Here is a 17,540-nt window from a genome sequence, read left to right on the forward strand (position 1 = left end):
GGATGGTGTAAAAGCCAGAGTTATAGTTGGTATTGCCTCACTTTCTCTTACTACTTAAACGACCCCCGGAGACCGACGACCTAGAGGTAGCAGTAGGATGGCAGGTAGGACAGTTGGAGCACAGGGGAGTCACTGGGTCTGGAAAGTCCATTTAGGGGTCCTTGATCAGACAGACAGATCTTAGGCACATCTCTGAATTATAGACAGTTAAGTTTCAAGAATTGGAAGCAGGGAAGGCCAACAAGAGAGGTCATGGTGAACAGGGAAGCAACAGGTGACTTATAGTCCTACGGCAGAGGACTTTTTTTTTTTTTTTTGGCCTGCCTGCCTGCCTTTTGCTAGCCTCCAGTAATCCTTGATTGATGTCAGAGCAGAGATACTAGAATCAGTGGGGAGCTCAGACCAACAGCCATTTACCTTCCTTTATAAATTAATCCTTCAGTTAAACTTTTTTCTTTGATTTTCACTCACTTTGATAGCTTTTAAATTTAAATCCTCTTATTACTTATATCACATTCTTCTTAGTATAGGAAATCCCAGAGCTGGACAAAATACTTTTTCTAGTAAGAGCTTCAGTCCTGCTGAGTGAGGATTAACTCATTCTTTCTCTAGCTTGTATAAAATTATATTGGTTCCCACATGACTGTTTAGTTGGTAATTTAATTTAGCTTTCATTTAAAAATACTGTTTATGTAACATAGTAGGAAGGGCACAGTGGTACAAATAATTCAAAGACAGTTAAATTTATTTTGACTTTGGCTATTAGAGTGCTATGCTTGTTTTATAGCGAGTTTAGCTTTTTTTAATTCTTTGCATAGAATAATGTTAGTAGGTAGCTTATATCATTCTTTGACTAATTAATTTGGCAACATGAGGTGGTGGAATGAAAGGTATTTTCAGTCTAAAAATCTGTAAGTTCAAAATCTCATCTCTGGTTTTACATCTAAAATCATTATTTGTAGACATAGTTTTAGGACAGTTAAGAAATACTGAAAATGAATCATTATGTGTAAGTATCAATAACTTTAAAATAGCATATAACAATTTAGACTTGATAATTATATAATTATTTTTCCCTATTTCATAGAATAGTAAATGCCCTGAGGGAACAAAACCCATGTTAATATTCGCTGGTAATGATTTTGATGTAACAGAAGACTACAGAAGGCTAAAAAGTCTTCTTACGGGTAAGTGTTCTAATACTTATCTGCAGGGTAGCTCAGGTAGGCAGTCTAAGGCTTATTGGTGGCTCTGCCACTTCACTCTAGGTATACAGCCTTTTCTTTTTGATCTCTTTTTTTCCTTTTCATTATTTTTTAAAATTTATTTTTAGAGAGTGGAGAAGGGAGGGAGAGAGGGAGAGAAATATCAATGTGGTTGCCTCTCTAGTGCCCCCTACTGGGGACCTGGTTCACAGTCCAACACTCAATCCACTGGACCACACCAGCCAGGACCCTTTTCATTATTTTCTATTTTCCACTAATGAGAGAGTTAAAGGGGTACTATATTCTATAGATCATTATTTTTGTTATTGCTATAGTAACTTTGGTCTCAACCCATTTACATAGCATTTTATACTCTATAAAATGCTTACAATTGTCTCCTGTCATTATTGACATCATTAAATTTAGAAAGTTGAAAAGTTAAGTTTTCTAGATGGCTATACATCATTCGCTTTCCATTTAAAATTTCTACTAGTTTTTTAAAATCTGATATACAAGGTTTTTCCTACTATAACTTGCTTTCTTTATCTCCCCCAATTTTCTTCCTACTTTTCCATTAAAAGTGGTTTATTGGTCCTGGTTGGTGTAACCCAGTGGATTGAGAGCTGGCCTGCGAACCAAGGGGTTGTAAGTTCAATTCCCAGTCAGGGCACATGCCTGGGGTGTGGGCCAAGTCACCAGTGAGGGGTGTGTGAGGGGCAACCACTCTTTGATGTTTCTCTCCCTCTCTTTTTCCTTCCCTTCCCTTCTCTCTAATAATAAATAAGTAAAATCTTTAAAACAAATAAAAGTGGTTTATTGAAAGTATGTTATGCCTATTCCTGTTGTTTTTTCCAGTTTCCCTCTTATCTATCAGGTTTCTTCTATTCTCACAAATTTCATTTTTCTCCCAGGAAATCCTCAGTGACGTCCTCAGCTCCGGTTATTTCCCTGTTGTTATCCGACATGTCAGGTGTATTTAGGTGCTTTACATATATTGCTTCGTTCTCACAATGACCTTGTAAGATTGTTTTGTAGATTTCTTATTGAACTGTGCTAGTTCCTGATGATTTACATTACAGCTACATTCTTTCCTATGTGTTCATAAGTCAACTTCTTAAAGTCGAATATGTAGTTATTGTCATCGTCTTGGATTGACATTAATTTTGCCAATTTCAAACCACTTTTTCTCTTCTTTTTTGAAAAGTTGGCATAAATTGTTCTCCAAGATTTCTTAAATGCTCTTAATACTCATTCTGCAGTCACACCTGCTAGCTCTTTTCTAACTCTGGAAAGAAGTTTAGTTAGTGCCTATGTATACAGACACTTCTGATACTCAGTAGCATTATCCCAAGTTTAAGTAGTTTATTTCATTTCAGCTTTTCTTGCATCATTTTTACAAGCTTATAAGCTAGGTCGTATGCTTTTTCGGTTGCCCTTCTTTTGGGTTTTTATATATTTTGCCCTAGATCATTTCTGAAGCATTGGTTATATATTACAAATAAATTGTATACATGCTCTTTACAGATGTTGACCAAAAAAGGTTTGTGGACAGACACATTGCTTTCATTTTCCTTATTTGCATTATTTATGGTCTTATTGCTGGGTTTAACAGTTTTCTGAACTTTTCATTTCTTTATTAATAAATGATTAATTTTAGAAAACTTGGGTATCACTATAACCTATTCAGTCCTTTCTAAAGCTCTTGAATATGTGACATTCCATTTTACAGGTGGGAAAATGGAGGCTCAGAAAGGTTAAGAGCTATTAAGTAGGTGAGCCAGAATCAAAACCCTGAGCTTTTTTGCCCCTATTGTCCGGTAGTGAACAATTCCCTTGTAGAGTCTTTGCTACAGGTGCTTACCTGTATTTTTTAAAAGATTTTATTTATTTATTTTTAGAGGGGGGGCAAGAAAGGAGAAAGAGAGGGCAAGAACCATCAATCAATGTGCGGTTGCCTCTTGCACACCCTCTACTGGGGACCTGGCCTGCAACCCAGGCATGTGCCCTGATTGGGAACTGAACTGGCAACACTTTGGTTTACAGGCCAGTGCTCAATCCATTGAACCATACCAGCCAGGGCTTTTAACCTGTATTTTTAATGAATTAAAAAAAATAATATATGAAAGACAATGACCAAAATTTTTTTTTCAAAGGTGTTTTGTGCTTCTACTGGATGTTAGTAGGGATAACCACATACTGCAGTGTTAAGAGGGAGGGAATGAAAACCTTCATAAAACCGTCATTTAACCTTCATTCTTTAGAGGCCCCACCTCCAAATACAGCCACGAGGGGCTAGGGCTTTAACCTATGAATTTGGGGGAACACAAACATTCAGTTTATTATGGTAATATTATTCCCATGTTGTGGATGAAGAGCTGTAAGTGGTAGAATCAGGGTTTGATTTATTCTCTGACACAGATTCCCTGGCCCTTTCCCAATGAATTTGGGACATAATATTTCAGATCTTATTTTTACTTAGAATTGAGCCATTGGAAAAATGTCCAAACTGGGGCTTTCTTTCTGATTACAGCCAATTTATCTTCTGCCTCTTCCACCTCCTTAGTCCTGTTTGACTGGAATACCCCATTCTGTACTCATTTCCGTTATACCCAAACCATCATTTCTGCTTGTTTTAGGGTGCGCCTTTGTGGCAGTGTCCAGGGTTCAGTGTCATCCATCATCACATCACCCCTTTGATGTTTCAAGCTCCTCTTGTTCTTTTATTGCCCTAACCCCGGATCAGCTATTTCTCTAAGGAGCCGTGTTTGTTTAAGATTTTATTTATTTTTAGAGAGGGGGGTAGTCGGGGAGAAAGGGAGAGAAACATCAATGAGCAAGAGAAACATCTATTGGTTGTCTCTTGCATGCCCCCAGCCAGGGACCTGGTCCACAACCCAGGCATGTGCCTTGACTGGGAATCAAACTGGTGTCCTTTCAGTCTTTGGGATGACACCCAGCCCACTGATTCACACCAATCAGGGTGCTCTGGTTTGTTTCTGGGTTAATCATTGTTTCTAGGCATTTTTAGTTGACAGAACTATGAAATTTGTTTATTTGCTGAGATAAAATACATCCTGAGTTCACACCAAAACTTAGGACAAAACCATCTTTCATTGATCTCACTGAAGTACCTTCTTTCATCCGTGACAACAATCCAGGTTCTCAGGGACTTCGGCATCATTGTGCAGGTGCTCTATACTGTGCTGTACACACAGTCTCAGCATAAAGCACCAGTATTACCACTGGTTCTATGACGGTTGAGTGCACGTGAGTGCTTTTGGTTTTCGTTTGTTTTACGGTTGTGTTTATGTGTGATCCCCCGTGTTGGGAAGAGTGTTTTGAAGTCACTTGAAAGATCTTTTCTGTGGGGTTATACCTGCAGCTCAGTACACAGGTTCATTTCATTTTGTTTTGAACTTTAGAGATTACTTCAAATTATTTCATTTTAAGTTGTTTTTAAACAGCTTTGGAGGTGTAATTTACAGCCAGGCACACATTTACAGTTTAAAAATTTGATGGATTTCGACACGTGTACACCTGTGCAAACACCACTGCAGACCAGAACCTTTCCGCCAGCTCCCAGAATTTCCCCACCACCTTTGCAGTCCATCCTGTTTCTCTGTTCTAAGCAAATGGTGATCTGCTGTCTGTCACAGGTTAGTTTGCGTTTTCTAGAATTTTAGATAAATGGAATTTTGTAGTGTGTACTTTTCTTGGCCTGTCTTCTTACTCAGTTGTTTTTAGGTTCATCCATGTTGCTCTGTGTATCCATAGTCACTTCTTTTTATTGCCAAGCAGTATTCTGTTTATAGCTGTTCCATAATTTGTTTATTCCCTCATCTGTTGATAGATGTTTAGGTTGATTCCAGCTTTTGACTGTTATCAGTAGACCTGGTATAAACATTTACATACAGATTTTGGTGAGGACACATGGTTTCATTTCTAGGAACATATATGGTAGAGTCATTTGACTGGTACCTGTTCAGCATTTGAAGAAACTGCCAAACCGATTTCCATGAGGTTGTCCAGTTGCATTTTTCCACCAACATGTGTGAGAACTCCAGTTGGATAGACTTACGTGTGCTTTTCTTATTCAGTGTTATTTGTGTGTTTCCATTTACCCTCCTCAGGGTTCAGTGCTCTTAGCAGTAAAATGAAGGGACCAGACTCCTTCATTCGTATGCGATCTTCGTAGCTTTAGCCCAGTCCAGGCAGTTAGCATCCATGGTGGCGTTCACTGGGGGTTTTCCTTTACATTAACTCTCTTTTTTAAAAGGAACTTTTTTGTCCCTACCATGAGTGAAAAATGATGTATAACAAAATAAATAATATAGAGTAAATTATATCTGCCTGTTTATAATTTAAGATAATCTCATGTGCCACCAGTGGTACAATTGTATCAATCTGGGAAAAACAGCCTAATCACGGATCTTGGGTTTTTCTTGCCTTTAACAATTGAGATTTCTTGGTAGAATTTCCTTCTTTGTGTGGCCTCCACCATAGAACAGTCTTGTTTGATTTAATAGTCAATGTTTCAACATCCACTTTTATAGAAATTTGCCATCTTAACCTGCCTGTTTTATAGGTTAAAATTTTCTGCCTTGATAGTTGATATCCATGGTAAATATGACACACTTCTATGCTGAGCATTGGCTTAGAGGGAGAACTTGAAAACTGAAAGATTAAAATGGCTTAGCCCTAGCCAGGTGGCTCAGCTGATTAGAGCGTGTTCCCCCCACACCAAAAGGTTGCAAGTTTGATCCCTGGTCAGGGCACATACCTGGGGGCACATATGGGAAGTAAGCAATCAATGTTGCTTTCTCTTCCCCCTCTTCCTCTTGCTCTAAAAATCAATAAAACATTTCCTTGGGTGAGGATTATAATAATAGTAAAAATAAAATGGCTTAGTAAGTTAAACAGAAATACAGTCATGAGATTAGCGGAGGGGTGGGATGGAGCAATCAGGCATTTTTCAGGAATTACTTTTAACAGTCTAATGTGTGTGCTTTTAGATTTTTTCAGAGGCCCCACGGTATCAAATATCCGCCTGGCTGGGTTAGAGTATGTCTTGCACTTCACTGCACTGAATGGGAAGATTTATTTTCGAAGCTATAAGTAAGTGCCTTTCCTAACATGTTTTTATTAACCCCCATGGTTAGTATTTTAATATGACCGTTACAGAGCTCAGACTTGAAATTGATATTGGGTCAGAAGTTGGGCGAGTTTGCCAACCAGCAGTGGCCCAGCCGCCCCCTGCCCCCCGCTGATCCGCAAGCGTGTTCCCTGCTCACCTCTGTCTGAATGAATCCCTGCTTTTCCAGGGCCCCAGCGTCTACCACTGCACTCCCGCTGAGCTCAGAGCACTACTGCAGTCTTGACCCTGTCCGATGCAGGATCTCCTTGTTTTTCTTGACCAGACTTAGAGTACCAGGCCGTGAGACTTAGGCCAGCCAAAGTGAATCTCAAAACCCTGAGTCTGAAAAACAGTCTGAAGGGAATAGGAAGACTTGGTGCCTAGATTCATTTTATCCTCATTCTTCAGCCCAGACCTACTACCCCTGCCCCCACCACAATATAAATCGCAACCAGCTGATTTTGTTTCTCTTAAATAGCTTATGACATGCTGCAGTTGTGCCTTTTGAGTTGACAGAGCCCATGCTTTCCTAGAGAGCACATTGACTTGGACAAATGGTCTTGCTTTGAAGATCTAACTCAGACTGATGTTGACTTTGAGCTGTGGCAGACAGGGTAGCCTGAAAGCCAGCCGTTCAGTGTGGCTTTGTGCCATTGGCGTGACCTTATCCCAGGGGCATGTGTTCCAAACCCCCCACCTCCAGAAGGTGCCTGAAACCAAGGATAATACTGAACCCTAATCAACTTCATCAACTTGTCATTTTCTTCAGCAGCAGATGCTGCCTCTAGTAATTTTTATATTTTCAGTTCAAACCTATTCCTGAATTGGTAGCCATCCCTTACTTGCAGGAAATGGTGTGGTGTGTCACTTGTAGCCGTCCCGTACTTGCAGTAAATGGTGTGGTGTGTCACTTGTAGCCGTCCCGTACTTGCAGTAAATGGTGTGGTGTGTCACTTGTAGCCATCCCGTACGTGCAGTAAATGGTGTGGTGCGTCACTTGTAGCCATCCCGTACGTGCAGTAAATGGTGTGATGCGTCACTTGTAGCCGTCCCGTACTTGCAGTAAATGGTGTGATGCGTCACTTGTAGCCGTCCCTTACTTGCCATATGAGAGTTTTCTTATTAAATTGAGAGCTTTCACCTTTTCACTTAAAGGAAGCACTTGATGGCATATCTGAGTTCTCAGAGTCGCCACTTTTGCACTTTGGGGCCATTAAAAGTAAGGGCAAGTAAGTAAAGTAAAGTAAGGGCAACCCGATTTCCATGAGGTTGTAAATTACTATGTCTGTATCAGCAAGTAAAGTAAGGGCAACCTGAACACGAGCACTGCAGTACCCTGACTGTGGATCTGATGACTGAGACGGCTGCCGTGTGACGGTCCGGGAGCTTGTATAGATGTGCACACTGGGCAAAGGGATGGTTCACGTCTCGGGACTGACGGAATGAGACGGTGCATGTTTTCTTCGTGCTACTGAGAACAGTACGCAATTTAAAACTTGTGAATAATTTATGTCTGGAATTTCCATTTAATATTTTCCTAATATTTTATTTTATTTTATTTTTATTCTTTTTAAAGATTTTATTTATTTATTTATCTTTAGAGGGGAAGGAGAGAGGGAGAGAAACATCAATGTATGGTTGCCTTTTGTGTGTCCCCTGCTGGGAGTTGGCCTGCAGGGAACTGGACTACAACCCAGGCATGTGCCCTGACTGGGAATCGAACCGCGATCCTCTGGTTTGCAGGCCCGCGCTCAATCCACTGAGCTACACCAGCCGGGGCCTTATTCTTCTAATATTAATTAATATTAATATGTTACCTTCAGTATACTGTGGATAATGAAACCATGCATAAGGGGGCAGCACTACTGTTATCATTTTTAAGGGATTTTATTTATTTATTTTTTAGAGAGGGGAAGGGAAGGAGAAAGAGGGAGAGTAATAGCCATGTGTGGTTGCTCCTCAAGTGCCCCCAACTGGGGACCTGGCCCACAACCCAGGCATGTGCCCTGACCTGATAATTGTACCAGCAACTCTTTGGTTTGCAAGCCCATGTTCAATCCACTAAGCTGTACCAGCCAGGGCTACTGTATTTTCTTCAAAAAAGTTTCAGTGTGGCCCTGGCTGGTGTGACTCAGTGGCTTGAGCACCAGCCTGCAAATCAAAAGGTTACCAGTTCGATTCCCAGTCGGGACACATGCCTGGGTTGCAGGCCAGGTCCCCACCTGGGGGCGCTCAAGAGGCAACAAACTGATTTATCTCTTGCATGTTTCTTTCCCTCTCTTTCTCATTCCCTTCCCCCCTAAAAGTAAATAAATAAAATCTTAAAAACAGAGCCCTGGCTGGCATAGCTCGGTGGATTGAGCGCGGGCCTGTGAACCAGATGATCGCGGTTCGATTCCCAGTCAGGGCACATGCCTGGGTTGCAGGCCAGTTCCCGGCAGGGGCCAGTTTCCAGCAGGGGATGCAGGAGAGGCAACCATACAATGATGTTTCTCTTCCTCTCTCCTTCCCTTCCCTTCTAAAGATAAATAAATAAAAACAATTAAAAAAAACCAGAATTGCAGTGTGTATAATGGGATAAAGATGAAGGGAATGGTTTTGATGAGTTAACAGTAGTCTTTGTTTTTCATAGCATGATCACAAAAATTGTAAATTTTCTATTAATATATTTCCTCTGAGAAAGAGTGAACAGGTTTTTTTTTTAGATTAATAAGAGATAATTTTAGATTCTATATATTAAAAGCTTAATAAAGAGAAGGGATGATAGGCCTGTCACCAGAAACCATGTGCAGGAAACTGAAAACTAAAACATTTCCTTCTGTTTCTTATCAACTTGATGTCAGTAAATATGAAGTGATTAAGATGAGTCATTTACATAAATAGGATGGCACTCTCACTTAGTTCTTTGATAAATAGCAACATATGTAGTTATTCAGAAACCATCTTAATTCTATATACCACTAGGGTTACTTTGCTAGGAGGACCCTTCTATGAGTAAAAAGGTGCTTTAGAACAATTTTGTCGCCTCTAGCGGTGCCTGGCTGATTTGAATCCATTAGGCATGCCATGCACTGTCCTGGATTGGCGAGGTTTCCACTTAGTTGGAAGTAAGCATTTTAAGCAGAAAACTTTTTCATTGAAATCTTATGTGTAATTTCCCTGATTTCTTTTTTTCTTAAGATTTTATTTATTTATTTACCTTTAGAGGGGAAGGAGAGAGGGAGAGAAACATCAGTGTATGGTTGCCTTTTGTGCATCCCCTGCTGGGAGTTGGCCTGCAGGGAATCAGCCTGCAACCCAGGCATGTGCCCTGACTGGAATTGAACCTCGATCCTCTGGTTCACAGGCCTGTGCTCAATCCACTGAGCTACACCAGCCAGGGCTCCCCGATTTCTTAAGTAGCCAACTGAACACATTTTTTCTTGATGTGTTGTTCATTAAGACACTAATCTTGATATGTTCAGCATTATAAATATGGTTAATTTGGAGGTGCTGAAAATGTGGGTGCAAATGCAGAACAGTGTGTGATATGACAGTCCAATGATCACTGCCCTGTAGGCTTCAGACTAGTTCTTTGCAAACATGCCCTGAGCCAGCCAATTCTAACTTCTAAAAATACTTTCCCCTCAGTGAGCCTGAGACAGGTGTTCCCTTTCTCCCGGAACCACGTAAAGGGAGTGGCTCTTTACCCTGTGCTTGCTCCCTTCAGGTTCCATGTTAATACTCATTTATCTTTTAGTGTTAGTATAGTCTTTTTTGTTTTAACATCTTTATATATCCTAGGCTGGTGGGGGTTTTTTCCTTTCCTTTTTTTCCCCTTGATCAGTTGGGTATAAATTACTATGTCTGATACAGTCATAGTAATTTATAGTCCTTTATCCCTGTGACTCTTCCTGCAGCCAGTAAATGCAACTCCCGTGGGTGGACTGTATTGGTTGGCCATCTGCATGTGATGCACGTAAGGCCCAAGGGCTGATGATTGGCTTTTGCAGATGCACTTCTTCCCATTGTTTGCCTCTGCCTTGGGTGCTGCTTACTGGGCTTGCACTGTCCTGGATCGGCGAGGTTTCCACTTAGTTGGAGGTAAACATTTTAAGCAGAAAACTTTTTCATTGAAATCTTATGTGTAATTTCCTCTTTTTTCCTCTCATAGCACCACCTGTTGCCTCTCCCACACACCAACTTTTTTGTGTGAAAAGGCTGACTTTGTATAAACATTGTTATTCAGTCAGTTCTTTCTTTCCATGTGGAGATCTGGCCACTCTAACAAATTGAGTCAGCTAAGATTATCTTAAGGTCTTTCAGCTGTTTTTGTGGTATCACTCATCGAAAGAATTTGTTGATCTCCCTGCCTCCTCACTATACCCCCTGTGTTTCCAGATCCAGAGCTGTTCGGAAAAATGGTATCTAGAAAGTTGTGGATATATTAAGATTTAAAAGGTTCATTATAATCTATAGAGATCAGTAAATGTACATGCTATGGAGAAAAGTTGATTCTAAATGCACCTTAGAGAAAAAAGAATTTGTTAATTGTTTAAACATAATGCTTTAAACACCCAATTAAAATTATTTTATCTTAATGTAAAATGAAGTCAGATCAAAAGATTCCATTTCTGCCCTGGCCGGTGTAGCTCAGTGGATTGAGTGTCAGCCTGCGAACCAAGGGGTTGCCAGTTCAGGGCACATGCTTGGATTTTGGGCCAGGTCCCCAGTAGGGGGTGCATGAGAGGCAGTCACACATTGATGTTTCTCTCCCGCTTTCTCCCTTCCTTCCCTTCTCTCCGAAAATAAATAAATCTTTAATTAAAAAAAGACCATTTCTTTCTTTTCCATATATTTTATTGATTATGCCATTACAGTTGTCCCATTTCCCCCTCTTCATTCCCCTCCACCCTGCACACCCCTTCCCACCCACATTCCCCCCCTTTAGTTCATGTCCATGTGTCATAAGTTCTTTAGCTTCTACATTTCCCCACACTATTCTTTGCCCTCCCCGTCTATTTCTCCCCACCGTCTATGCTACTTATTCTCTGTACCTTCTCCCCTCGCCCACTCCCCTGTTGCTAACCCTCCATGTGATCTTCATTTCTGTGGCTCCGCTCCTGATGTAGCTGTCCTCTTAGTTTGCTTTTGTTTTAGGTGTGGTTGTTAATAACTGTGAGTTTGCTGTCTTTTCACTGTTCATATTTTTTATCTTTTTTTTTCTTAGATAAGTCCATTTAACATTTCATATAATAAGGGCTTGGTGATGATGAACTCCTTGAATTTGACCTTATCTGAGAAGCACTTTATCTGCCCTTCCATTCTAAATGAAAGCTTTGCTAGATAGAGCAGTCTTGGATGTAGGTCCTTGCCTTTCATGACTTGGAATACTTCTTTCCAGCCCCTTCTTGCCTGTAAGGTCTCTTTTGAGAAATCAGCTGCAGTCTGATGGGAACTCCTTTGTAGGTGACTGTCCCCTTATCTCTTGCTGCTTCTAGGATTCTCTCCTTCATTTTAATCTTGGCTAATATAATTATGATGTGCCTTGGTGTGTTCCTCCTTGGGTCCACCTTCTTTGGGACTCTCTGGGCTTCTTGGACTTCCTGGAAGTCTGTTTTCTGTATCAGATTGGGGAAGTTCTCCTTTATTATTTGTTCAAATAAGTTTTCCACTTGTTGCTCTCCCTCTTCCCCTTCTGGTACCCCTATAATTCGGATGTTGGAATGTTTAAAGATGTCCTGGAGGTTCCTAAGCCTCTCTTCATTTTTTTGAATTCCTGTTTCTTTATTCTTTTCTGTTTGGTGGTTTTTTCTTCCATCTGGTCCACTCCATTGATTTGAGTCCCAGTTTCCTTTCCATCACTATTGGATCCCTGTGCATTCTCCTTCATTTCACTTAGTGTAGCCTTTATTTTTCATCTAATTTGTGACCAAAATCAACCAGTTCTGTGAGCATCCTAATCACCAGTATTTTGAACTGTGCATCTGATAGGTTGGCTGTCTTTTGCTCGCTTAAAAGTATTGGCTCTGGGGCTTTGATTTGTTCGTCTGTTTGAGCCATTTTTCGTCAGGTTGCACCTGTTACATATGAAGGGTGCAGTTCACCAGGGCAGGGCAACCTAAGTTGCTGGATTGTGATGCTGTGTGTGGGGGTGGGGTCAAAAAGGGAACAATGGTGCTTGTTCCGCTCTCTCTCAGATTTCAGTCCCTTCTGCCGCTTCCCACAAGCAAATTGGGCCCTTCTGGTGCTGGTTCCCAGGTGGATGGGCTTGTGTATGTTCAAAGACCCTATGGGTCTCTTCAATGAACTCTCCTCTGAGGCTGGGAGTCTCTCCCAGCACCTTTTCCATTGATGGTTTTAGGCTTTATTTCCCAGGGCTAGGGCCCTGGTTTGTGTGGTCTGTCTCACTGCCCCTCTCACTGCCCGTTTTTGCCTAACTAGGCAGATAAACTATCTGCACATGAAAGTGTGACTGTGGTCAGCCAACCACCTTGCGCGCTCTGCTCGTTTCCTCCCCATGCCCAGTTTCTGCTCGCCCTGCACCGCCTGCTCGCCCACCCGCATGCCCAGGTCTGGCAGCCACCACCTTTTCCTGCTACAATCCCTCTCCGCCAGCTGCCGACTCCGCCTCTCTTACCAGTGTGGTTCAATGGTTGCTCAACTTCCGTATAGTTCAATTTTCTGTCTGTTTTGGTTGTGTTTTTGTTTTTAAATCTTTGTTGTCCTTAATTTTGGTCATGTGAGAAGGCACAGTGTTTCTACCTACACCACCATCTTGGCTGGAAATCCCCTGAATCCAAGACCATTTCTTATAAGAATTGTCTGTTTCACTTGGTGCTTCTCAACAATATTGCTATTTTATTTTTAGACAGGGAAAGGGAAGGAGAAAGAGAGGAAGAGAGACATCGAATCAATCAGTTGCCTCTCACATGCCCCCAACCGGGGACTCAGGGGACCCAGCCTGCAACCCAGGCTTGTGCCCTGACTGAATTGAACCAAACTCTGGTTCATAGGCCAGCACTCAATCCACTGAACCACACCATCGAGGGCTACTCTTTTTTTATTTTAAAGAATGTGCAAATCAAAAATACATTTGGCCAAAATGTATAAAGTAGTTAAGATGCTTAGCCTTTCTAAAGATTTTGTTGTTTTATGGAACTGTAATTTTCTTGGACAAAAATATTTGGTGGGAACAGGATGTTTATCAAAGTCAGAGTAACAGCTGTCTTTCCTTGTTTGGCAAAGGCTGCTGTTGAAAAAATCTGGCTGCAGGACACCACGGATTGAATTAGAAGAGATGGGACCCTCACTGGATCTGGTTCTGAGGAGGACACATCTGGCGTCAGATGACCTTTATAAGTTATCCATGAAAATGCCAAAAGCCCTCAAGGTACATAATTTGTGGATTGTACATCTCACTCTTTTCAAAAAGGCATGCATAAAAGGACATACCTAAAGAGATAAATGCAATAGGTAAAATTAGACTTTTAAGAAAAGGAGAAGGAAGCAAATAAGCCGGTCACAAAGGAAAAATAAAAGGCTTGCAGAAACCAGGCATCAAGTGTATCTGAGGACTTTCTGGTAGCCAGGAATGCCAGTTTTCAGGAAAAAGGAGAATTGTTTGGGGCATTGTGAAGACTGGGGATTTAGAGCACAGGATGTGTAATCTGCACTTGCATAAAATGTGTTTTGACTTTTGAATGGTTTTAAAGGACACGTAGAGATGGCATCTTTGGAATGCCAATAAAGATGTGATAGGCACAATTCTTTAAGCTAAACACAGGAAATTCTCTCAGCACATGTTAAAGGTTTGCGTAGTCTATTGTGTTGCATATCAAAGTGGGCTCTGATATGAGGGAATTGTTGATTTGGGAATTGTTAGAAATACTGAATCTCAGGTCCCACCCTAGACCTACTGAATTAGAATCTGCATTTTAACAAGATCTGCAAATTTGTATGTACATTTGACTTTGAGGAGGTCAGTGGGACCGCAGACTACAGTATTGAGTGGGCGTGCTCACTAATGGGGATTGTTAGTGCGGTCGTTATACATTAGATTTTATATCAGGTCATCATAGTAGAGACCGTTAAATAGATATATTCTGTTTCATAGCCAAAGAAGAAGAAAAATATCTCCCATGATACTTTTGGTACAACTTACGGAAGGATTCATATGCAGAAGCAAGACTTGAGCAAACTACAAACCAGGAAAATGAAGGGATTGAAGAAGCGACCTGCAGAAAGGATAACAGAAGACCAGGAGAAAAAATCAAAGAGAATTAAAAAAAATTGATGAAACTTAGCCAATAACCAGTTTTATTGATATCTGTTTATTTAGAGAATTATTGAGCATCGGTTATTTCAAAGTTTCTTACAAGATTTTATTATATGTTTTTATACAATAATAATAATGTACCTGAAGTGTAAATTATATATATTATGAACAGTAGTGTACTATTATTAGACTGAAAGTAAGCCTCTTACTAGAGACATTTTTTTTTCTCCAAGATATATTTCTGTACACCTACCCTGCGAAGTCCCCCATCTCATTGGCTGGGTGAATGAGGAAGGATGTCCAGAACAGCCTTTGGTATCTCAGAGAGTTTCTGAGTTTAGCTTTAGGTAAAAAGAAGAAGCCATGAAAAGTACAAATGGTCCAAAGAAAGCGTGTACACACTCAGTATGACCTGGAAAGTTGTCCCGTCTCCAACACATACCTACAATCTGACTTTTATTTTTTACTTTTCAGTTATTTTGCCTGAAATTCTACTAGTTGGAGATTAATTTGAGATTTTAAGCTTTGTGTCATAAAACATAGGTCTCTAACAGAGATGTTTACTACCTGATCATTGACATATTACCTAACTATTGATTATTTCAAGAGATTCTGCCACTAAGTGGAGCCTTACTCCCTTCTCTGACAGAAAGGAAGTTTTAATAGGGGGAGAGTGGGTAGAATTTAAGACACAGGACACTTTACAGTGTGAGGCAGTTAAATTTAGGTCACACAAAGGGCCTTTGTGTTCGCACACTGAACAGAAGTAAGCCAAACAGCTTATTTTGAAATTTCCTTCTTTTCAATGTTTTGGTGTTTATGCCATTACAATTGTCCCAGTTTTTCCCCTTTCGGCCCCCCTCCACCCAGCTAGCTCCCCACTTCCATAGTCAATCCCCATACTATTGTCCATGTCCATGGGTCCAACATGTATGTTCTTTGACTAAATCCCTTCACCCTCTCTCATCCAGACCCCACTGGCCTCCTCTTAAAGCTATCAGTCTGTTCCACAATTCAATGCCTCTGGCTCTGGTTTGCCCATTACAGTTTATTTCATGAAATTTTCTTTATTAAACCTTTTATTCAACGTATTGTGGTGACATTGGTTAGGAAAATTATATAGATTTCAGGTGTACAGTTAACACATCATCTGTATATTGTATTGTGTGTTCACTACCCCCAGTCAAGTCTCCTTCCATCACCATTTATGCCCCCTTTACCCACTTGTATCCACCCCCCACCCACTGGTAACTACCATACTGTTTTTTGTGTCTATGAGTTTGTTTTTGTTTTTTGCTTAATCCCTTTATCTCTTTCACGCAGCTGCCCTAGTTACCTCCCCTGACACCTGTCGGTGTGAGTCTGTTTCTATTTTCCTCGTTGGTTTCCATGTGTAAGTGGAATTATATGGTACTTGTCTTAAGAGACTGGCTTATTTTTCTTAGCATAATATTCTCCAGGTTCATCCATACTGTTGCAAAAGGTAAGCTTTCCTTTTTTATAGCGAGTAGTATTCCATTATACAAATGTACCACAGCTTTTTTATTCACTCATCTACTGATGGGCATTTGAACTGCTTCCAACTCTTGGCTATTGTAAATAATGCCACAGTGAATGTAGGGATGCATATATTCTTTCAAATTAGTGTTTCAGGTTTCTTTGGATATGTTCCCAGAAGTGAAAGCACTGGGTAATAAGGCAGTTCTATTTTTAATTTTTTGAGGTAACCTCATACTGTTTTCCACAGTGGCTACAGAGATCTACATTCCCACCAACAGTAGACGGGGGTTCCCTTTATTCCACATCCTCGCCAGCACTTGGAGTTTGTTGACGTACTGATGATAGTCCCTCTGACAGGTGTGAGATGGTATCTCATTATGATTTTAATTTGCATTTCTCTAATTTAGTGACATTGAGCATCTTTTCATATGTCTGTTGGCCATCTGTCTGTCCTGTTTGGAGAAGTGTCTGTTCAGGTCCTTCATCCATTTTTTAAAATGTCAACATTTTTAGCAGGAAGGAAAAATCACACTTTAAAAATATTAGTGTTCACGCTTTATGTTCAGTGGTTCTTTGGTTTTGACAAATGCATTGTGTGTTCACCATTACAGTATCATAAAGAACAGCTTTACTGACCTAAAAGTGCCCTTTGCTTCACCTAGTTATCCCTCTTCCCCCTCTCCCTGAATCCCCACTCCTTTTTTTAAGTATGTTTTATTGGTTATGCTATTAGTTTTCCCAATTTTTCCCCTTTAATCCCTCTCTGCCCTGCACCCCCAACCCTCCAGCATCCCCCTCCTTAGTTCATGTCCATGGGTCGTACCTATAAGTTCTTTGACTTCTCTGTTTCCTATACTATTCTTAACCTTCCCGTGTCGATTTTGTGCCTACCAATTTATGCTTCTTATTCCCTGTACCTTTCCACCCCCATTCTTCCCCACCCCCTCCCCACTGAAAACCCTCCACGTGATCTCCATTTCTCTGATTCTGTTTCTCTTATAGTTGTTAGCTTAGTTTTTGGTTTTTTAGGTTCAGTCGTTGATAGTTGGGAGTTTGTTGTCATTTTACTGTTCATAGTTTTTGATCTTCAATTCTTTAGATAAGTCCCTTTAACATTTAATATAATAACGGCTTGATAGTGATGAACTCCTTTAACTTGACCTTATCTGGGAAGCACTTTATCTGCCCTTCCATTCTAAATGATAGGTTTGCTGGATAGATAATTTTGGATGTAGGTCCTTGCCTTCCATGATTTCAAATACTTCTTTCTAGCCCCTTCTTGCCTGTAAGGTTTTTTTTGAGAAATGAGCTGGTAGCCCTATGGGTACTCCTTTGTAGGTAACTCCTCTTGCTTTTAAGATTCTCTCTATCTTTAATCTTGGTTAATGTCATTATGATGTGCCTTGGTGTGTTCTTCTTTGGGCCCAATTTCTTTGGGACTCTG

The 17,540-nt window shown here is 40.6% G+C and overlaps 1 protein-coding gene across 1 annotated transcript in view; it reads left to right on the forward strand.

The window, feature by feature from the left end:
- Positions 1 to 14,943, forward strand: part of RPF2 (ribosome production factor 2 homolog) — a 30,842-nt gene extending 15,899 nt beyond the window's left edge. Inside the window, exons 7-10 of the mRNA XM_037065050.1 lie at positions 1,088 to 1,187; positions 6,218 to 6,320; positions 13,567 to 13,711; positions 14,435 to 14,943. Coding sequence (XP_036920945.1) covers positions 1,088 to 1,187; positions 6,218 to 6,320; positions 13,567 to 13,711; positions 14,435 to 14,614 — 528 coding nt within the window. The 3' untranslated portion in view covers positions 14,615 to 14,943. The remainder of the gene's footprint in view (positions 1 to 1,087; positions 1,188 to 6,217; positions 6,321 to 13,566; positions 13,712 to 14,434) is intronic.
- Positions 14,944 to 17,540: the final 2,597 nt, after the last annotated feature.

Source organism: Sturnira hondurensis, unplaced genomic scaffold, assembly GCF_014824575.4.
Source record: "Sturnira hondurensis isolate 20B ecotype Veracruz unplaced genomic scaffold, ASM1482457v3 Scaffold0015596, whole genome shotgun sequence".
NCBI classification, from domain to species: Eukaryota; Metazoa; Chordata; class Mammalia; order Chiroptera; family Phyllostomidae; genus Sturnira; species Sturnira hondurensis.